At 48.4% G+C, this 22663-nt stretch overlaps 1 protein-coding gene and 1 pseudogene across 1 annotated transcript in view; one reads left to right on the top strand and one right to left on the bottom strand.

Annotated features, from left to right (window-relative positions):
* The window catches only part of CACNA2D4 (calcium voltage-gated channel auxiliary subunit alpha2delta 4), a 134008-nt gene extending 112104 nt beyond the window's left edge, over positions 1–21904 (top strand). The window contains exons 32-40 of the mRNA XM_064509925.1: positions 4625–4695; positions 5554–5629; positions 7509–7561; positions 8599–8654; positions 10180–10200; positions 15672–15789; positions 18759–18871; positions 19718–19800; positions 20611–21904. Of these exons, the coding sequence (XP_064365995.1) occupies positions 4625–4695; positions 5554–5629; positions 7509–7561; positions 8599–8654; positions 10180–10200; positions 15672–15789; positions 18759–18871; positions 19718–19800; positions 20611–20697 (678 nt within the window). The 3' untranslated portion in view covers positions 20698–21904. The remainder of the gene's footprint in view (positions 1–4624; positions 4696–5553; positions 5630–7508; positions 7562–8598; positions 8655–10179; positions 10201–15671; positions 15790–18758; positions 18872–19717; positions 19801–20610) is intronic.
* Positions 10739–12086, bottom strand: LOC135323628 (uncharacterized; annotated as a pseudogene).
* Positions 21905–22663: the final 759 nt, after the last annotated feature.

The raw sequence follows: 22663 nt of genomic DNA, 5'->3' as shown, positions 1-22663 counted from the left end.
ACACTGCACAATAACTTCAGAGATGCCAAATGAGAATTGTTAAGACAGGCGAAGCAAAGTGAGTCAGCAACACAGTAGCACCCAGAGGTGGCACTGACAGGTATAAAGTAGTGCATATTGCAAGGAATAACCAACCTCTTCTCCATCAGAAAAGTGACCTATCTGGCACAATGGATATTTCAGTAAATGTGCCTGTTCAATGGCTTGTTGGGCCAAGAAAAGCAAACAAAGCTTGAAAAATAAAGGAGGAAAACGCATTGGAGTTGTAATGGCTCCCTACTGCGGGAGGCCAGGTCCTACCGTATGTTCAGTATGGGTTGGTCTTTTTAGTCTTATGAGTCACCATTTCCTCCTCTGACCACCATGGCATTTTCAAAGGTGCTTTACTGAGTGCTGTTGCATGTGTTCACAGATAAGGGCAGCTACATCCTTTGGGCGCCACATTTACTGCTCTTTCTCAGCATCGCCATCCTAGGTTCAGTCGTTGTATTTTTCTGCATCTTATGGAAAAAAATTTTTTTTTGAAAAACTGGCCTCTAAAAGATCTGACTAGCAAAAGCCTGGCCTTACAGTGGGTTTGGGTAAATTATAACATTATCCACATGCCTCTGAGATCAGGCATTTTGGCAGGCACCAATACTGTCAGCTTTTCCAGCCATTACCTCCCCTGACCTTGGAAAGCTCACCACTACTTTCCTTCCCAGATGACGACTTTATCTTGTTCCAGTTACTGCTTCTATTTCCCAGTGACACCACGGGTGTCCACGCTGTTAGACCCTATATGGAATTCAAGGTTGCACCTAGCCAATCAGGAAGGCACATAGGCAGCAGCAGCATCGAATCAATAGCCAGGGTGTCACAGCCTTCGTAGCTAAATGCTGCTGTGTGGGAGTCCCTGCCTCGTACCCAACACCAGCAGCAGCAAGAGCAGCTCAGATAGCCGGGTCAGTGTTTATGTCTAGCAGAGGGGAGAAAGGCTTTCCGCCTGCTGTACCTGTTCTGCAAAACTGGCCAGAACAGGAGGGAGTGCGTCAGATCCGGAGCGAGCGGGTGTGTGCGGGTGATCCTGGTGACTCACGCCAAGCAGAGCGGCTCAGGAGGAAGCGCTCCTCGCAGGCCATCTGCCTGGCTGTGCAGCACAAACTGTTACGGCTCCTGCGCGAGCGGGGCCGTGGATGCCTCCCCTGCATTTGCCCAAGAAAGGCAGCCAAGGAACCGGCTTCACATCGAAGACAAACAGAACCTGCCAACAGGGCGCTGATTCCCAGGGGGACACTCAAGCTAAAAATAGAGGAGAGGTGCCAAAGTGCATGGGTCCTTACGGCGCCCATACGGGCAGCTGGCGCTGAGAGCTGCTCCAGGGGCTGTGAGATCTTCTGCTCTGTTTCTCTGCTTGCTCCCTTTGGGCTACCGTGCTTCACCTTGCTCTCAGCCTGCTCCCTGCCCAGGGCTGCCTGCACCCCTTTCCCTGAACAACCTGCACTGGAAACAAGAGGGGCTCCATGGACAAACCCTCTAAAAGCAGCCTCTTGCAGGCTCTGCCTCCCTCCGCCTTTGGGATGGGGGATTGGCTCTAATGACCACTGCCTGAAGGTGGCAAGAAGCTTACTGACAGCCAGAAGCCACTGCAGAAGAAAGAGGGACTCAGGATTTTAATGACTGATGAGATGGAAGCTCCCTGCAGGATTACTTGAAAAAGAATGGGTGATCTCTTAATTCAGACTAATCCTCCATCCAAACTCATCACAGAGGGAGCGAAGAGTTAATAGCCAGAGTCAAGAAAAAGGAGTAGGTGGGAGAGGAGACCAGGCAATCTGGGACAGAGGAGGAAGGGAAAGATCTGACAGGCCCAGGCTGCGCTGCCACAAGGGCTTTGCCAGGGGAGCACTTTCCAGCGCTGTCAAAACATGAGGCGAACTCGTCCCCTGCACACTGGCACAGAGCTGCATCCCAGCCAGGCACGGGCCTGTGCAGACAGCCCTCCCCGCCAGCTGTCACCGCCACAGATGTGAGAGTTGCTCTGCACAGTGACAGGGTTTTTCTGCCGATGTCTGCAGTCGTTGCCCTGTGACCACCCCTGAGTTTTTAGCCGTCTTTCGCTGCCACTTGGAACGAGTGCCTGAGGCACAGCTGCAGATTTGAAGTCTTGAGATTTCTCCACGTGCAGCATTCAGATGTCCCCTCACTCGCTACAAGTATTTCTTTGGGCCTTCTGCCTTCTCCCTGAGGCATCTCGCAGGGTAATTCTGCAAGCAGCACCCAGGTGGGACTCCCGGGACAAGGTGCAGAGCAGGATCTAGCAGACCAAGACCCCACCAGGGCCTGAGCGCAGGTTGCAGAAAAAAGCAAGAGCTGTCTTTGCTTGAGCCATACAGCAAAGGAGGCTGTGTGCTTGCCCCATGCCTGACCTGTTTGGCCATTTGTCCACAGCTCCCTGGTGCCAGTCCCACAGCAGCCCTTGTCAGTCCACTGCCCAGCACTGGATTTAACAAGGTTGCTAGCAGTGGTGATTCCTGATCATGCACAGCATCACAGCAGACACAAAATGAGCTGCCTTCCACCGTATTTGTGTGAATTGTTTAGCGCACAGGCAAAGCATGGATGGATACATGTCCATAAGCAGCGATGGACCTTGCCAGCTGTGTGTGTGCTCCGAGATGCATCTCTTTACTGTGCGTAGTCCATGCACTTGTATGCTCTCAGCTGCAGGGCAGCATGACACACCGTGTGTCATGCACAGATGTCAGAGGTGATGCTTTGTTCTCTGAATCTCTGAAATCACAAGGGCCTGTGGAAACCTGCCCAGAGCTGAGAGTAAGGAGGAACACAGCAGGGGCACATTTGCGGGAGCAGCAGACAGTCAGTGGAGGCAGGAGACTGTAATGAGAACTGCTTTGCAAAATGTTGCCTTGGTAAAAAACTGTTCCGGCTTGTGCCAAGTAGTGGCTTTATGTGTGCTACCCGCACAGAATACCTAAACCAATGTTTAGCTTTTATTGTCTGACTCTGTGTTAAATGCCAGTTTGCTGATGCTTTTCTGTACCGATTCCCTAGGCCTTACCCTCACTTACACAAATATCCCCTCATACCAATAAGAATCAGTATCTCCAGACAGTGCAGGTCCCCTCTGCGGTCCTGCAGTGACCCTCTGCCCTTGCCACACCAGCTGCAGATTGTGCTGTGTTAAATCCCACTGCTCTAGCTCCTGCTGTGGCTGCAGACTGGTATTAAATGCAGGCAGCTGGCCTCCTAACCATCATAATCAGCTTGAAAGAGCTGGAGAGGTGGAAGAAGTCAGCACTTGCTCAGACACATTTAGCTATGTCCGAGATAATTAAAATCCAAATGCTAAAACAGAAATTGATGTTATGTATCGATTTATGCAGTGAAACACCTTCTAAAGCCTGTTGGGAGGAGGCTCATAACCATGTAACACTACTGTTAGACAATTACCATATGATCTTAGGTTAAATCTGCCTAAGATTCCACTTAGAATCCACTTTTTTTTAGTGGAAATGGCCCATTCAAATAAATGAAGTCATCTGCCAACTGCTTATACATGCTAAACAACAGGTAGCCTATCAGTGGAAAAGTAAAATGTCCCCCCACAAACTACATGAATGGTTCTATAACATATGGGAGCTGTTTACTGTGTCAAGACCCATGAGCCAGGATACAGAGGACAGATCTGTATCTGTATTTTCATTATTTACACGTATTTTATTTACTTGCTTGCAAACAAAGCAGTGGACTTGGCAGATTATAAGCATTTTTGTAATAGATTTGTCACAATTTAGTAATCAGGAAAGGTAGAACTGTCGTTCAGTTTAAGAAGCCTTTATTGTGGTGGTTCCCAGAGTTGCGGTTGTAACCCTACTTGGGTTTATCAGCTCTGAAATATAAATGAGACCAGAGGGTCACAAGCCCCACTTTTAGTCCAGAAATGCAAGCAGAATTTGGGGATTGTTGCCTCCCAATTGCAACTTCTGCTAGGGCAGAGCCTGGGCAATAGCTGTGACTGTAATAGTGCATAATGTCTGGTGCAAACTAAAAGGATGAATCAGTTTGTGATATGTTGTTTGGTTTTTAAACTACTGCATGTTTGGAACTTGCACCACAGTGAGTTGTAAAATTGCTTGTGCTACCTAAATAAATCTGTACTGTGCGCTTATACATGGTGAGTCAGGTAACTGGACAACAGAGGTTTAGGAAGGCGCTTGGGCCCCAAGCTAACAGAGCAGGCTCAAGTAGATGAGACTTAAGCTTTCGGATCCAGAGAACATGGGTTCACAAAAACTCACAAGAGAATCCAGGTTCCAAGTGAATTAATGTGCCTGGGTCTCTGCAGCTTTAAAGTCTGCCTTTTTCTGTCAGACTCTGCAGGGACTTATGTGGGCTAAGCCATTTCGAAGCACAGTAGGAATGGCGTAGAATACCCAACTGGCAATGCGGGAAAGTCCTCCCTCAAACTTTCTGACCAGACAAAGGACAAACTCTTTAAAATGCTTGCTATGTGCAGTAGGTAGCAGAATCTTCAGCTTCTAGACAGACTGTATCAGCTGAAGCAGTAGAGCACTTGGAAATTTTACTGTTCACAGTTTATTCCTCTTTCTTGTGCTTGCAGACTGGAAAATTTTTTGGTGCAGTGGATGGCTCAGTAATGACCCAACTGCTAAACATGGGCATGTTCAAGCGGTAAGTGGTGGATCTCTGCTCTGTACTTCTCTGCTTTCAGATGGTGTGTGGAGCAGGGTGTATCAGGCCCCCATAAGCAGCACCATTGGGGAGGGGGCGGATGCTGACCTGGTGCATGTGGCTCTCATTTTACTACAAGAGCTCCTTTGACTGCCTGTCCTCTTCCCCTGGCTCGCTCAGCTATCGTCACCATGCATCCTATTTCTTCTCATCTCTTGCCCTTCTGCCTGCTGCAAAGCATTGTCAGATACAGCAATTCCCAAGCTTTGTGTTGCCAGAGAGCAGCTACTTCTCTGTCATTTCTAAGGCAAAGTACTATGGGAAGCACTTCTTTGCATTTTGCGTGAAAGCACTTCAGTTCCCTGTGCCTCTTGGAAAGCCTTTCTGTGAGTGGTTCGTTGAGAGACCCTTCCAGACGGAGCATTGCAGCTAGCTGAGAACATTTCTCTCTCTTAAAAATACCTCTGTTATTTTCATTCCACACCCCCAGTAGTTTTCAAAAGAGAATTGAGAATTTCACCGGATTGAAAACAGGAAGTAGGGAGACTTGAGGTAGATACAATTATAATTTTCCTGTTCCAGAGTCTGTGTTGCTCATCATCTGAAATTAGGGACACATTTCCTCCTGTAGTGACCCGGTTACATTAATCCAGGGCCTGTATATCTCACTTTTCAAAATTCAGAAGTGGCCAAAGAGCAGAGAGGAATATAAGCAGGCTACCACTTTAGTTCTTCAGTACAGAATTTTTTTTAGAATGTGGTCCAAGTAGGAAAAAAGTAGTGCACACTGACATGAGTGTCTCAGAGGCAGTTGCATTGCTTGCTTTTGACTGCTGCCTTGTTTTGTTTTGATTGTAGGGTGACAATGTACGATTATCAAGCAATGTGTAAAATGCCCTACCACCACCACAGCGGAGCCCGGCCTCTGCTCAGCGTACGTATCTCTCTGCACGTAGCCCTGGGATAGTCTGTGGAGGCTTTCTTCTAGGGCATCTCCAACACCTTGATGAAGCACATTCCCCAAAAGAGCTTAGTAGCTGTTTGCTTTCAAGAGATGGCAATGCACAACCTCATGTAAGGCAATTTTCTGAGGCAGTGACAGCCACTGACAATGGTTCCCAATTTGGCTCTTTATTGGAATATAGGGTCTCATTGAAAATTTGAAGGACTGGGGAGAGGACAGGAACTAGACTGTGTCAGGCTTCTAAAAGCCAAGAAACCAGGTTGCAGCTGAAAGGAACAGAGTTGTTTTTACAGGACATTGTTTTACTCAGCAGCTCAAAAAGGAGAGTTGCACTGTCAGTGAGCAGAGCATCTGGGATGAAGTCGTCAGCCTTTCAAGGAAGTCGTCAGCCTTTCAAGGAAGATCAAGTAGGCTTGAGTAACTGGGAAGAAGGTTAAAGCTGGGAGAAGAGCTGATAGCCCAGAGAAAGGCCGAGCTGACAGAGTCAACAGTTTCACCAGTACTCAAATGCAATCACTTCTTAGTCTGATACAACCTAATAATCTAATCCTGTTCTACCTTCCTAACCTGGCCTCAACCAGACAGAACTAAGTAATTAATCCAAAGTTAATCCAGTTCAAACTCATTAAAGCAACCCTCAATAGGGATGTGTTTATTACTTTTATGATCATTTTTTGATACCTATAGTGTGCTGGAAGTACATTTTATGGCATGACTGTCATTTTTTCCTACTAAAAAGTATTTTCAGCAAAATATTACTTTTTAATAGTGTGTTAAATTTTTTAGCAATTGCTGTGCATGGTGGATAAATAAAATACTTTGATTGTAGTGAAAATATTTGTTTGATCATATCCTATAAAATTTTGGTTATTGAAAGAAATGTCAAAAAATTCTGAGCTGCTAAAATCAGGGAAGTTGGGAGGAGAATAACAGGGTGAGCATTCAGCGCTCATCTCTCCCTTTCCCTTCCTAGCAAAACCCTCAGAAAGTAAGAAATCAAGAAAAGTGCATTTTTCATATACAGCATTCATAGGAAAAATCAACCCAATTCCCAACCATCTATACATTTTACCATTTGCTGACTTATTCTGGTTGAAGATAAGTGAGTTAGCAGTAACTGAAGATTATCTTGTGTCCTGTGACTGCTGTATCTGTTTTGGGTTTGAGGATATAGGGCAGATTAGGAGAGAGAGAGGTGAGAATTAGACATGGTCACCACGAAGAAAAGAACCAGCAGGATTCTCTGTAGATGAGTTGTCCCTGGGACAGTGCTGAATTTCTAATTTGTAGCTGAAAAGAAAGAAAATGAAAGTAGACATGCCATTTTGAGGAAAGGCTGGATAAAAGCACAGTCAAGCATAATCAATAGCAGATAACAGTAACTCCTGGACAATACTGTAGCTTGTCCCAGAAACACCGCTTGCCATCAGAATATAAAAGCATCCGAAACGGGTGGTGTCCCATTTAGCTGTATTTCTCTCCCACTCTGAGCTCTGAAGGTCATCCATACTGGAGAGAAATCATCCAGCAATTACATCTTCAAAGTCCTTCATACATTTGCGATAAACTCCCTGACCCTGCCTGGGAGGGGGTGAGAAGATATTATTAGTAGCAAGGCAGCTTTGTTGCCTTTTGATGCATTTTGAGCATTTTCCAGTGACACCCAGACTTTGAATTTCCAGCCTGTCTTCAAGAGTTCTGACCAGTGGAGGGAATTGGTCTGAAACATGGGGTCCTGCAGAACAATTATAAAATCTCTGACCATGTCTTTATGTGGTATTTTTCTCTCTCTCTCTCTCTCTCTTTTTTTTTTTTTTTTTTTTTTTTTTTTTTTTTTTTTGTTCTCCAGCCCATTTATGCCTTCCTAGCTGCAGTGAAATGGCTGATAAGTGATTTCCTCATGTGAGTACAAAAAGACATGGACATTTGGGAAGCTCGTACTGATAAGGGTGAGAGCTAAGAAAACTACAAGTTTCTTGGGCCCCAAGGCCCCAGAGTAGGACATTGCTGTCAGCCTTTTTGTGACATTCAGCTCTGTGCTCCTGGAGCCTGTGCCTCACTCCTGGGAGACAGAAAACTATTACTATTCCCATTTTGCAAATGGAGAGGCAGAGGCCCAGAATGGGTCTGGGATTTACCTGAGGTCACTCAATAGAAAGTGGCAGAGTCAGAAATAGGACTTGGGTCTCTCGAGGCCTGGTGCAGATCCTTGAAGTCCTCTTTCCTGTCTCACTTGCCTGCGCCGAGTCAATGCACATGTTCACTTCACAGGAGGTGAGGACTGAAAGAATGAAGCCAGGGAGCTCAGATCCAAGAGACAGGCAGGGGAGAAAAGAGCAGGGTGAGGGGAGGCCTTGAATCGAGCAGTGGTTTCAGGCTCACCTCAAACTGCAGGGGTCAGGAGCGAGAGTTCAGATTCAAATCAGGATCAAAGTGCCTCTGCTCAGCTTGCTGGGCCCAGGCTGAAATACTGACCCTGATTATCCCAACCTGAGATGTGGAAAAGATCCAGATCCTAGAGCCCGAGTTTATTGCTACAGAATTTTTCAGTGTGACTTGCAGCTGATGCTGTGTAGCCAGAGTGCCGGTTTCCTGGCAGCCATCCGTGCCTGCTCCTCAGGTGGCTCTCACAGTGACTGAATCCCTCAGCAGCCTCAGGGGCCACTGTAGTCATTCCTTCAGTAGAAGGACATACAGTATGTACTTCTGGAAAAAGCCCATTTAGTTATTCCAGAGTCCATGATACAGAACTATACTGTATCATGTGGAGCAAATATATATGTATACACACACACATATATATATATTTCAGACTTCCACTGCCAGAAAATTCATAGTGAACATTTTGGGAGTGATACTGGGCCACAGGGCCATCTCACTGACACCTGCGTCCCTCTAGGATACTGAAAAAGTGTCCTCTGTTCTTGCTCTTTTGACAGCTTCCTTTTGGAGTTTAACATGAGTAGCTTCTGGCAGTCAGACAACTTGGCAGATGGTGAGTATACAGGAATGCAGCCACCCCATAGCACGTGATCGTTACAGCCACCAGTGGCAGAAGAAGCTGCATGGGAAAGCCAGCATCATGCGAAAACACCGCCCTCTCCCCACACTGCAGCTCCCACTGCAGAATCTGGAATCCAGTTTCCATGTCCCAGCACCACTTCTCCCTCCCCTTCCACTCCCGTCTCAGCCTACTGAAGCACCAGAGCTGTCAGGGTGAAGCCCTTCAACGTGCAACTCAGAGGATGCTGCTTTCTTTTCCTTAGTATAATTGCAGGACAGGGAACTTCTTTCCAGGCACTCCCCACACACAGTGCGTGCACTGGGACAAAAGCCTCTGTCTATCAGCTGCAGAGCCGTTCAGTTTGAAAGACTCCCTTCAGTTTCTTCATGATGGTGGCCTATGGGACAGGACAGAACAGAACAGGACTGGGACCAGCAGGCTCTGCAGAGCTTAGCAGGGATCACTGGAAGCTAGCCAGAGCCTGTAAGATTCAAACAAAAATAACATCTTTAAATCCTTTTTTGAAGCATCCTGTGGGATTCTCTGCTGAATTGTACTGGCTGGTTCAAATAACATGTCGAGGGTCTATACTTTCCCACTGAACTCTCTCTGGAAGATAAAAGACCATGGCACATGCTATTGCAAAGTAACTGAGTACAGCAGAAGAAGCAGAGGGATATGTCTCCGTTGAAATCCAGTGACCTGCCCAGGAGTTACAAGGCTGCCTGCTAAAAAGGTCCCAAGAGCCTCTGTGGTCTCATCCCTGCTTCTACAGGCAGGAAATGTAAATGGCCATGAGGCAACCCGAAGGGAAAAGTGAGGAATGCTCTGCACAGCAATGTAGATACTGTTACTACATCTAGACTAGTTGTTCAGCACTGAAGGTACTTTCACTGGAGGCAGTGATATGTTCCCTGCTAACTGTAGGGCTGAGCTTTCATTTGCACTGAATTTTCCTGGTGTTATAGCAAAGCAGACATTTTCCAAAAGCAAAACTTCCTCCTAGCCAGTAAGCCAGCCCAGTGTCTAGGTACCCTTTAAATCCCACTGGGCTCCTCCAAAGGGGATCACCAGATGTGGTGATGGAAGTTGCAGATATCCCCTGTGCAGCACTGCATGCTCCTCAACACACATCAGGATAAACAGAGTGGCCCCATGCAGAAATCAGTGAGGAAGAGTCAGATGAGCAAGTACAGTACTTCTGTTAGTGCAGGAGTGACTGCTCTTTTTGGAGGACAGACAAACCTAGAGGCCTGGTGTTCCTGCAAAGAGCTGTTATGGATGCTAAATGGCTGAAATTTGTTTTAATCTCTGACATACGAGCAAGGAAGGGGGGGGGGGGGGGTCTGACTGCTGCACTACTGATCGCTATTTCCTTTTCTGCTTTCTTCATCTCTCTCTTGCATCACCTCCATGACCTCCGTGTATGAAATCATTTCCTCATTGTGCTGCCATCATGTGAAACTGTCATGTGGCTCCATCTTCGTCACGTGTGTGTGTTATGTGATTTGTCCAGCCAAGGCTGTCTTCCATCACTGTAAGTAGAACTGTTTAGCAACAAAAAGATTAGGATTTAGCTAGAAATCCCAGGCTAGGAAAGACATTTTTGCAACTCTTGGACAACATGGAACTTGCAGCAAGGTTTCACAGCAACATGGTAGTGTCCAGTTGTATTCCCTTGTACTACGAAGAGAAGAAGCAAGCAGTGCTGTTACTTGTTTAGCTGCCTGAGCTGGTGATTGAAGGTCTGTCACTGAGAAGTCAGTAAAAGAAGGGACGCACCAGTCTCCTCAGAGATTGCAGGCCCAGACAAAACCATCACTCATTACTGTAGCATAGATGAGCCCTTAACGCTTGTAACGTGGCCTGTCCTTCACTTTGGTTCCCAGCTGCCCCACTCTTTTCAGGCATTTTGCTAAAAACAAAGACTGCTTTTAACAGGCTGTTCTTAACAAAGACGGTGCCTCCTTGCAATATAGACTATATGGGTCTTGTAGACTTCAGATATTAAGAGGCAACTTAAGTCTTTTCCACACCCCATGGCATAGCTCCTTCTGATGAATACCAGCCCTGCTCTAGGATAATGCAGTATTACTTTCAGTCAGTTTAACTGATAAGTATATGCTCTAGCTCATAAATCCACTCTTACAGGCAAGTTAGAAATCCCTCCAGACACAGTCCAGACTGGCTGTGTTTGTATCTCACTGCTTCCATATCTAGTTCATATTCACTGATTTGTTCTCTGCCCAGCAAGATGTATGCATCAGAGAAATAGAGACTGCTGGAATGTGTCTTCATGTATGAGGAAGAGGATGAGAAAGGGAATGTGGCTGTGGATGAAAAAAATGAGTGTCCATGTGTGGGGGAGGGAGTAGCAGGGTAGAAGAATACTGTTGGGGCTGGAAGGAATGAATTGCACATGTTGTTAAGAATGGGCTGTAGATTTTTGCCAGAGATGTTAACAGTTTCTCGACTGCCTGCCAAGGCTCGTGTATGCAAAAAGTATGGAGAGAGGGACACATTTTGTGAGAGAGAAATTGAATACACATTTATTTGGGGATATATACAGAAGAATTAATGGTTGAGGATCTAATGTTCACCCTTGTCTGAATGTGCAACTCTGGCTCTGCAGCTCTGATCATATTTCTGCTTCCCAAGTTCTCTTGCTTTCTGGGAAGGCAAGACTTGCTGTTGGAATATGGGCATAATTGATTCAGACTGCACTTATCATGCAAATCTGCTTTTCGGTGACGGTGAGAAGACATGTTTGCTTCAACAGTTTTTTCACTGCTCTCAGCATCTCATTCCTGTCTGTGTTTGTAAGGGCTTCTACTTTTATGGAAATCATCACAGATCTGAAAGCTTTTAATTAAGCCAAAAATACTTTCAGCCAAGGGCTGCAGCCTAGAAAGGACTATTTCTAGAATTCTGCAGGTCAAAAAAATGGTTTTTGACTGCATGATAATGTCCACAAAGGATATACAAGATAATTGATTAAATTCTGTGCTTTGTATTGTGCAGAATTTAGTACTTAGAACTTGGTATTTGTAACTAAGTGGCAGATTTTGTCTCATTTACACCAGTGTAAATCCATTGACTTGGGTGTAGTTATTCATGATTTATGCTGGTGGGAAAGAGTTCACAATCTGGGCTGTATAGTTCATAACAAGGAGCGGCGGCTTCCTTTGCTGCTCAGAAGGATTGGTTGCCAACTGCCTGACAAAGTCTTTCTGGAAGTGCAGATGGTAGCAATGACAGCCTGGAATTAACTCACTCTTTGCTATAAAGTTTGCAATTTGTTATCAGCTCCCCTGACTGTTTACTAATCCCTGACCACCAGACTCTCACAGCTGCTGATAACGTTTTGATGTCCAGCATGTGCATGCAGAGGCTCAGCCCAAGTGTAACGCTGATGATGTACATGCTACTGGGCTCCTCTGAACTTGTGAATACTGCTGTAGCTGCATTGCTTCCAAGGCAAAATAAGTGGCAGTAGGTTTAAGCATAATCTCTGTTCTAGGTCGATCTTGTCTCTGTGCCCAAGTCAGGAGATTTTAAAGTGGCTTATTTTCATTTAGCCTGTGCCAAGAAACTGATTTAAGATGGTGTGTGCAGGGGACTTGTGCCAGTTTAACACAGTTTAAAAATACAGCTTAGTGCACATGATGAGGTTAACCCAGAGCAAAATGAATTGCAGGCATTTGTAAAAGACTGCAAACAGAAGCGCAACTTCTATTAGTGACTTAGGCCATACTAGCAGTGGCAAAAGTGCCCCTGAAGGGGCTAAACCTGGTGCACTTACCTTCAAACGCACTGCTTACCTTCAAACGCACAGCCTGCACCTGTGAGTGCCACCACGGTATAGTCTGGGCCAGGGTCTCTGCTCAGGTGACACCTCTCTAGTCTGGTGCCCAGAGCTGAAGTGGAGGTTTATCCCAGGTATGCATGGTGTAATTTGTTTAGTTCCCTTTCACGTTAAGGCTTGGTTCTCCAAGTCTGCCGAGCTCAGCACAACAGCCCTGTTTCAACACCAACGGAGTTTGGAAGGCCTCAATCTCCTTCCATTCCATATTTTCAAAGTCAAGGGTCTACGTCACCCCCTCCTTGCCCCCCTACCCTTTACACCACTGATTTTTGTATGGCTGTTACGCCATGGTTTGATGATGTTACACCAGGAAGCTGAAGCTAATGGAGAAGCTAATTCTATGCTGGGGAGGAGGGGAAAAGTGAGCAGCTGGATTAAGGCTCTGTTATGTCTTTGTAACTCCTGGCATGAGCAATGTGCTAAATTCTGGCAGACACTTGTACCATACCTTTACCTGTTTTGCACAGGGAATGGCTCTGCTGCTATGAAAGCTCCAGTCAGCAGTGCTGTGAACCAAATGTAACATGATGGGACATTGAGAGTTCATTGGTTTAGGGCAAACATGTGGCCTTGCAACAAGTGTGTCCCTCAAAAGGCTCTATACTGGGCACAGACTGTGATAGTCTGGCCTTGTGTTTTGGAGTTAAGTAGGTATTTTCCTACCCACTAGTACAGCAAAATAAGGCTGAAGGAAAAGGTTCCCACTCTGTTTTCCATCCTCCTTCTACCAGCAGGGACTTCAGTGGCATATTGTTAGTTCTTCATAGCCAGTCTGAGCAGGAAAGCATTTGTCATTTGTATCCTTAGAGCATAAATGGAGATATCCTGAGTGTTTTAATAGAAATGGCTAATCCTCCTTTGAAATTTGCCTCAGTAATAGCATCTTTTACTGCTCATCCCAAATAGCCTTAGGACTGTTCATCTCTGCAACATATCCTACAAACAGCGGTTCTCTGTTAGTAAAAATGGGAGAGGCCTTTTTGTGCTTCTGCAGCACAGGGTTTTTAGGTGCAGTGCCTGTTTGCACAGTGAAACAGCAGATGGTCACAGACACAGCCAGAGAGCTCCTGGCTGGCCACAGAGTTGCCCCTGGACCCTGAAGAAGTTTCATCCATTAATTTAAAGTGAATCAAGGGTGAATACATAGCAAAGCAGAATGCTGAAATCGAGTCCTATATGCTTTTGGAATTGTGAAAAATGAACCCAAACATGATACTGAAAGGTGGTTCCCAGCGTCTGGAAGGATTTAAGTAGGAGGCTGCCTCGTGTGTGACATATTTAGAGAGAGTCTGAAGAAAAGCACAAGGCACAACTACCAGAGACTCTGTACTGCAGGGAGGGGTTTAAATACACATCGTATCACCTGGTGAAGGCATTAGAGGGGAGATTTGGCTGCAGTTCCTGGCTCTTAATGGATGTCTTATGTCACTGGATCTCCGTGGGCAGAGAGAAAAATCATCCTTCTTGTCTCTCTCTCTCACATAATCCATATTGTTTAAATGGCAAGCTCCCTGAGGTGGCGACTGCCTCTTACTGTGTCCTTCAGCAGTGTCAGGGAAGAGGGGGCCAGAGGGCTGAGTGAGGACTTTCGGGTTTTACAGCAACACAGATTACCCATCAGTATCATTGATAGTCTCCTGGTGCCTTCTTACCATACCCTGCCTTTACTGACTAAAACCTGTGTTGCTGCATTTTTCTATAAATCATCAGTGCTGGGGCTGCTGCAAGGAAAAAGCTGGTTGTCCTCCGGATCAGAAGGACTCTTCCCCTGACCATCATGCCCAGCAGTGCATACAGCCACCGTGTAGGTGAAGGATTGTGTGGGAATCTCTTCTGTTCAGACCCAAAGCTAATTTAGAAACCATTTCCTCTTACTTCTTGTTGTTTGAGCCGCAGCCACTTCTCCCCTAGCAACAAAGCCTCACACTTCGATCGGAGACGTTCCCCTGTGGGTGACAGAGGCAGGGGCTGGCTTTACTACCTCTGACAGCAGAAAAATAATTGCCAGACTGGCCCAGTATGAGCAAGGCAGTTGTTTTGGGAAAGGAAGACTTTGTTGAACCCCTAGAAAGGATTCCCTTGGTTCTCTGGGGAGGCTCTGTAAGGTGAAGAGGCAGTTTGGCTCCCCCTCATCCCGAAATTAGTTTGGGAGCCCCATGGAGTGTGGCTGACGAGTGACGCCCCACCTGCTCGCTGTCTCTGGGCTGGGGGTCTGGGGGTCTCACAGAGCTGGGGCTCTGCCGCTCTGTGAGAGCTGTCTGGTGCTTCGCTGCGGTTTTGTGGCACGTCTGTTTGCTGCTAGTGTTTTCTTTTTAACGTGACACATACTTTACCCATCAAATTCCCTGCTATAGGATCTCTCTGAAATGTCACAGGATTCAGAAAGGATCAGAGGTTGCTGGGGAACATGGAAACCTGGGAGGTTGCATTAAATCACAAATTCATTTCAGAAAGGCTACCCGGGCCTCATCTGCCAGTGGGGACACCCTTAACATGTAGTGGACTTCCCACTGGCCTACAGATGCTGGGGATCCCAGTCAGTGCAGGTCTCCAAGGACAGACACCGAGGACTAGTCTAGCTGCAGCTCTGAACCCAGGTTAAAACCAGTGCTCGAACCAGGGTCAGATGAGGCAGGAGGGCCTTTATTAACACAGCTGGTTTGGCATACCCCCTCCCTTGAACACAGGGCTACCAGTGTCAAAATGTCCCTGTAACAGGCTTGTTGGCCCTGCCTGTGGGCTCCTGGTGGTGGCTGCACACCCTCCTGCCACTGTGGCCCCACCGCTACCTTTCCGCAGGGCAAGGGCCAGCCTTACTTGAGGGAGCCGAGTGGGAACTTCAGGAACATTTCTCACATAGATCGGGTTTCCCACACCACCTAGTGGGAGCAGGGATCACTGCAGTGCTGAGTTTCTACAGCATCTTGCCTCTCACCTCTGTCTCCTTTCTCTCTGGTGGGCACCTGCCTTTGGCCACCATCAGAGACAGTGACACAGAGACATCAGAGACACAGGGCTGGATGGGCCTCTGCTCCCACCCAGATGGCCAGTCCTAAATTCTTACATGGTCACCTCCATAAAGACCTCTACCTCATGAGCCTCTAACCTTCATTTCTTATCTTGTCTCCTTTTCACCATCACAGCTCACAAGCATAAGAAGCACGACACCTTGCAGCCCTGTGACACGGAGTACCCTGTCTTCGTGTATGAGCCAGCCATCAAGGAGACAAATGGGCTGATCGAGTGCGGAGATTGCCAAAAGTAAGAATTACGGCTTCCCTTTCATTTTGGGTTTCCACTCCTACCCAGCTCACGTGTGGCACACGCACAGCCGCAGTCACTGAGTGTGCCAACAGAGCTCAATAGCCACACTGGACAACAAGGGGGTGAGACAACCAAATTGAAACTCCTGGATAAAAGAGAAAAAATTTAAACCATCTGTTAACAAGCAGAGCTGGCTGTAGACTAAGGGAGAGCATTAAAAAAAAAAATCATTCCATTCCACAGATTTCAAAAAGAACCATTTTTGTTGTTTTTTTCATGTTTTTGGCAAAAGTTTTCTCTTTAGAGAATTTTCTTTTTTGCATTGCTTTCACCTTTCCTTTTCCTTTTGTATTTTTCCTCTTTTCTATTTTTCTACAGAAAAAAAAGGAGGGAGGGAAAAGAAAAGTGTTAAACCAAAAGAAATCAAAAAACGGATACGCTTTTTTATTTTCCATTTTCATTTTAAGAGAATGAACAGTGAAAAATAACGGAAAAGTCAGTGTGAAGAGAGATCATTTTCAGCCATTATAAAGTGCCTAGCGCCATTAGTGATCATGTGTGGGAAGGTGAAGAAAGGGTGAATTTCCATGGCCAGCTTTTCCCAACATACTCTTACACAAAAATGCACAGAGGAGTCAAAATGGATCTAACTGAAATCCCTCATTAAAAAAAAAAAAAAGAAAAAAAAGCCTAGCCAGTCTGACTTCAGTCTTGGATCGACTACAGGAAAGAATTAAAGGTTAGGAAAACAGCTTGTGCTAGTCTGCATGACTTTATGAAAAACAGGCCTTGCCAAACTGTTTTAGAAAAGATTGCAGATCTGGTTAAAAAAGGTATCGCATAGGTGAAATAAGTTCTGGGCAGACGCTAAGGAGTTAAGTGCCCAAAACAGTTTGTGCATTACACATTAAGCTGTCGCCACATGAATCACCACCACCAAACCAGCCTGAGGCCGACCTCGCCTTGCTGCCGGCCCAAACTGCTGCCTTCTCACAGCTGGAGTCTGGCGTTCTTTGCAGCGCCGTCAACCACTCTCAACAGGAAAGCTGACAGATGTTTCCACCCCAAGATTTTTGTACTTTGGTGGTTACGGTAGTCTCCTGAGTGGTGGGAACGGGGCGGGGGGGGAGGGGGGTTGAATTATCTCAGGGTGACAAGGCCAAAAACCCATGTCTGCTACTTCGTGCCCAGCTTGATTCACTGCCTTACTGTATAAAATTGGAGGGAGGCAGCACCTTCGCTGAGCTCCTTCTTCGGCAGCGACTGAGTCCTGCTTAGCTCCTTCATAGCTGAAGTGTGGAGCTGGATTGCAAGTTCTGGATACTGAGTGCGCCTCTTTTGCCCCTTCATGCAGATGCTCGGGGGGGGGGGGGGGGAGAGTTCAGCCACAGGCTCTGTGTAGCATTTGCCCCAGACCTGCTCAGGCATACAGGCTCTCTGGATCACATTAGCAACCCCAGGCTGTTCCTCATGGCGCAGGAGCCTTCATGCTTCATCCTGGGCATTGACTTCCACCGCACAGGATGAAAGGTTGGCTCAGTCCTGCATATGGGGTGCCTCCATCCTGATCACAGAGTTTGTGCATGGGTTAAAACCTGCCTGTCAAAGCTCGCAAAGTAATCAGCAGTCAGGAATACTCATGAAGTGGTCACACACTGCACTGTGACATTCAACACTTCTGTCGAGGCGCTAAAATTGAATATAAAAAAACATTAGAGACTGGCAGAAGGAGCGGCCAAGTGGTGAATAACCAGGGAAACAGGGCTGTCAGGATGGTTGGCACAGGGGGGCACATCCTCACAAATCTATTTCTACTGCCTGATCCAGAAACCCTCCTCCTTGACTGAGAGAGGGTTAGTGGGAGTGGTAGCACACAGACACGTACAAGGTGGAAACACTGCAGTCCTACCAGCGCAGGCATCCTGAGTGTGCCATCACTGGCAGTCTCTGTGCGCAGATGCACACATGCAGATGTGCAAACACACATTCACAGGCATATGCAGCCTTGTGAGCATACATATCTCACACACACAGAGACACACACACACTCTCTCATATGGAGAACACTGTACACGCAGCTGAAGCACATGCCTGCCCTTACCCTGCTGTGCCCACACAAGCCTTCCTGCCCACACAAGTCCTCCAACTCCTGCACAGCCTGATAGCGGCACTTCCCCATCCTTCCCTCACATGATGCAACCCCTCATGTGCACATGCACGGGCAAACAGCTGCACCTAGACACATCCTCCCCAGCACGTGCCATTAGTCATCACTGGACACGTTGGTATTCTGCTTGTTCTACAGGGAGGAGAAGGGACAGACAAACTTATGACCACAAATTGAGGCGTCACAATTTTTTTTTTAACAGCAGTAGGCAACCAAAGCACCCTGTGGTCAGTCTCATCTCACAAATATAATGAATGATGTTACTGGGATCTTCCATTTCTCACTTGAATAACATGAAACTTAGCAAGATGCTGCCCTTTGCAGGACTACATACTACCTACACCCCACGTTGTACAAGCACATCCGTAAACATATGTTGAATGTAGGCCTTCTCAGATGTGATCTTCATTTCTGACTGCAACTGGTACATGCTGCCCCATTTCAGTGTGCATGTATATGTGTTTTGGGAGGTGTGGGGTATGGGGGCTTTGGGGGGATTGGTTAGTTGGTTGGGTTTTGGTTTTGATTCTGGCTTTTGTGCCTAGCATGGAGTTGTAAATCTGAGCCAGTTAGGAGTTTCCTGCAAACAAAAAGTTGTGTTAATACCATCTCCCCCTTGCACACGTTCCCCAGCTGCTCGCTGTTTCTCTCCTGCTTTCTGCTGGCATCCCTTTCTGATTTTCCCTATTTTCTTTGCATTCCTTTGCTCCGGTAAGCAGGGCTAGGTGATGCCAGGGCTGCTGCTCTGGCTCTGCGGTGGGAGCGATGTGATTTCTCTCTTGTGCTCCTTTGTCCACAGGATGTTTGTGGCACAGCAGATTGCCAGCAGTAACCTGCTGCTCCTTGTCACAGATGCCACCTGTGACTGCAGCATCTTCCCACCTGTCCTGCTGGATGCAAAAGAAGTCAAATATATCCTTCGACGTGCAGCAGGCCTACAAGTCTCCACAGGGCGTTTCGTCTCTGTGTTTGCTGGGGTGCAAACCTGCTTCTGTGGCAATCACTGTGGAGGAAGGAAAAGGAGGTGGAGGGCAGGGCCCAGCTTGCAGGACAGCCAGGGAGACAACCAGGGAGCCAGGCAGGTCTGAGGTGTGACGGAGAGGAGAAAACAGCCATGCCCTTTAAAATGGGGAATGGGGGCATGCTAACACAAGGACTTGCCACAGTCGCTAAGGCATTCCCTGCTGGAGAGAAAAGTGTCGAAGCCACATCTCCTCTCTCCCAGGCCAGACAACGAATATCTCCTCTTCTCTGCTACAAACTGCAGGGCCCGGGGGCAGGAACAGGGGGCAGGGAAATGGGGCTGTGCCTGGGCAGCACTCTCAGCTGGGCTGTACATGCGCAAGGGCTGGGCCAGGCTGCTGCAGGCTGGGAGGAAGGCTCTGTGCCAGGTGGGCACAGATGGGGTGGCTCCCCAGCAGTGCTCCCCCGCCCTGCATTTGTAACTCAGCCCTACTCGGTGAGGGCAGTGATATGGTGAAGTCTGTCACCATGAAGCTGAGCCCTCTCCATGCATTTTGCCATTTTCCATTGCCCATCTTTCCTTGCCTTCTCCTAGCACTTCAAAATTGCCCCGACCTACCTATCTGCAACTTCACAGCTGTGAGATGACCTGCCCTTCCCTTCTGCCTCCCCAGTCTGTCCTCGAGGCTGGGCGATTACACAAAGACAATTTGCATCAGGACCTCTTTGGTCTGTGCCACACTCGTATCCCTTTTTGCTTGCCTGCCTCTGCTAATGTCCTTAACAGCCTCTCACATAATGCATCAGTGAAGTGTGACCGGATGCGCTCGCAGAAGCTGAGGCGGCGACCAGACACCTGCCACGCGTTTCACCCCGAGGTACCCCCATGGGGCAGGGAGGGGGGGCACACGCCTCAGTTCACCTGCAGCCCTACACACTGCATACTTGACTGTGAACATGCATACGTGTCCCACCGCACACATGCATTATGCATATCTTCTCCCCATCCTGCTGGCTGGACTGAGAAACAGCCGCGTGACTTCCCAGAGGGTTTCCTAGCAAGAAAATGTTCACACTAGTGACATCTGTGAAGGGCTTGAGTTCAGATGGTAGCAGGTTGTTGGGTTTCTTTGGGATTTCTTTGGGAGGATTTGCTTGCTTGAAGAGCATCTGCTGCTGCAACCACTCCTCACAGGCAGTGGCTGGCGCAGGAGCAGACAGCTCTGATACTGCTGGTGCAAGCATGGTCTGGGCACCTTCGCATGGCACGAGCGACTCAGCCCCACTGCCTCACCTCCCTGCCTCTGGCAGTGGAGAGCCTGGCTGCCTGTCCTGCAAGGCCAGCAGCAGTCACAGCAATCTGCTCTCAGGCAAAGGAGTTGCAGGAGGTCCCTGCAGGTGCAGGCAGGAGCCCGGGGAGCCCCCCGACAGTGTAGCTGTTGCAGAAGCAGATCCTGCTGCACCCTCAGAGAGTGAGGGCTGGGTTGCAGGCTGTGGGGCAGAGCACTGCGAGCGCTGGAGAGGCATGTGGCTTTCTAGCTTGCAGGGAGCAGCCTAGGCCTGTGGGCATCAAACCAGTCCCTTCCTTTGCCCTCAGTGAGTCTTTCCGAAAGTGAGAAGAGGGCTCCCTTGCCTCTGACTGGTGCCACCCTGGCAGTAAACAAGCTGATGCCTTGTGTCCTTCCCAGGAAAACGCCCAAGACTGTGGTGGCGCTGCCGAGATCTCAGTCTCACCAACGTTGCTCCTACTGCCTCTGGCACTGCTCCTGCGGTGACACTGTCTGCAACGCCTTACGCAGCAGAGACATGGGGAAGGATGGGGCGACCTCCGTTTCCAGCAGCTGGACGGCCACAAGGCTAGAGCTGTGGGGGGAGAGGACATCGTGGCAGGGGTGTTTCTGTGACTCCCTCTGTGACTCCTTGGGGAGATGAGGCACTAAAGATGCAACACAGAGTGTCCTGCGTCCTGTTGTCCAGCATGGTGCCAACATTGGAAACAGTTCCCTCCGCGAGAGTCCACAGCCCAAGGCCTGGTCACAGTGGTGTGGGGACCAGCAAGGTCAGGTCTGTACACTGCATACCTGAGCTGCTTCCAGCCCATCGACTCACGGCAGGAGAGGCAGAGGTCGAGGCATGACTGGTGTGTAGGTTTGACGCCCATGCACCTTGCATTTCACTGCTGCTCCTGCTAAGAACAGCAGAGCCCACGCAGATGCCCTGGGGATTTTACTATAGCCCTGCCTCTCTCAGAGCCACACTGGAGTAATTTACCCCGTGGAGGCAGAGGGCTCTGCTGGGCCAGCCTTGCCTTAGGAGAGCGGGATGGATTGGAAACCTTGTCTACCTGTTGTTCCATAAGAGCCAGGATTTTGAGCACCATGGACTGGGGCAGCCAGACCAGACCAGGGCCCACATGGGTCCTCAGCAGGGAGGCAAAGCCTCCTGGTCTTGGGGGTGTTCAGCAGTCAGACCCCAGGGACAGGACGTGGCACCTAACCTGAATTGCACTAATGTAACATGCAGCTGGACCATGGGAATTAGCACAGCTTGACTAGTTAGCTGCAGCTACGTGAGCTCTGCCAAGATGGATGTGCTCTCCAGCACAGACTTCCCCTAATGCTGCTAGAACAGCATCCAGGTTCTTGCCTATATGTGGGCTCCCATGTAGGAAGGGGTTATGTATATGACCCACCAAAAGAGGGGCTAGGTTCTCTGCTGCCTGCTAGTTTCACTGCGTAAGCAGCTAAGAAACAGGCAATTTTTCCCTCAGAGCTGCACTACCTGGCTCGCTGAAGCTGCTGCTGGCTGTCCTGGGGCGAGCAGCTGCCCGCCCTGAGCCCAGCTGTTCCCAGCTGTTGGGCGCAGGCTGGTTCTCACAGAGCTTTATGAAAATGGGTGGAGAGCGCCTGTTTTTCCTTTTTTGTATGAACTGCTCCATATCATCTCTTTAAAAACAAATATATGGCATATTTTAAATAGATACTTAAGCTGCATCATGTCATGTTTGGTGCTAATCACAGCCCTGCACTACATCCCAGACACTCCTCTCCCTGCCAGAGCCTACAGGGACATGGCACAGGTGGAACAATGGAAATGGAGCTGCACTGTTTGGCCATCAGGGATCTGCCGACAGCTCACGAGGACGCCAAGAAGTGTTCCTGGTCACTGCCCCGCTGGTTTTACTGGAGCTGTAGGAAGATGAGTTTCCTGCCTTATAGGGCACTCTGAAGCCAGTTAGCTGCACCGCACTTCGCTTATGGGCCTCTGATCACCCCTGTGGCAGGTGGGGGTCCCAGTGCCTGCAGGGTACATGCCAGGGTAAGGATACCACGGCTAATGACTACAGACAGCAGCAGAGTCTCACCTTGCGTTGTGCATCTTCCCCTTCTCTAGCGAACCACAGCACCCATGGGTACACAGCAACAGCTCCAAGGGATTGGGCTGGGAGACGAGCAAGGCAGCATCTTTTCCTGGCCTCCCCTTCGAGGTGGGCAGTTTCAGGAGCCCCTCCCCTCCTCTGGTCCCCCAACAGATGAACACTGAACCACCAGCTCCAGCAGTGGATGTCTTGACGCTGCCCTTCGCATGGTCCTTGTCACTCCTCACTGAGCACCTCCTGCCACAGCACCAGCAGCCACCTCTCAAACTCACTGCTCCCACAGCTCAGGAGCAGCCATGGTTAAACGCACGCACAGCTCATACCAAGGGCAGTTTTAACAGGGCTTCTCTGAAGCCTTGGTC

Source organism: Dromaius novaehollandiae, chromosome 1 (assembly GCF_036370855.1).
Source record: "Dromaius novaehollandiae isolate bDroNov1 chromosome 1, bDroNov1.hap1, whole genome shotgun sequence".
Classification (NCBI taxonomy): domain Eukaryota; kingdom Metazoa; phylum Chordata; class Aves; order Casuariiformes; family Dromaiidae; genus Dromaius; species Dromaius novaehollandiae.
The sequence above is the reverse complement of the archived record's forward strand: the minus strand, read 5'-3'. Positions and strand labels throughout refer to the sequence as shown.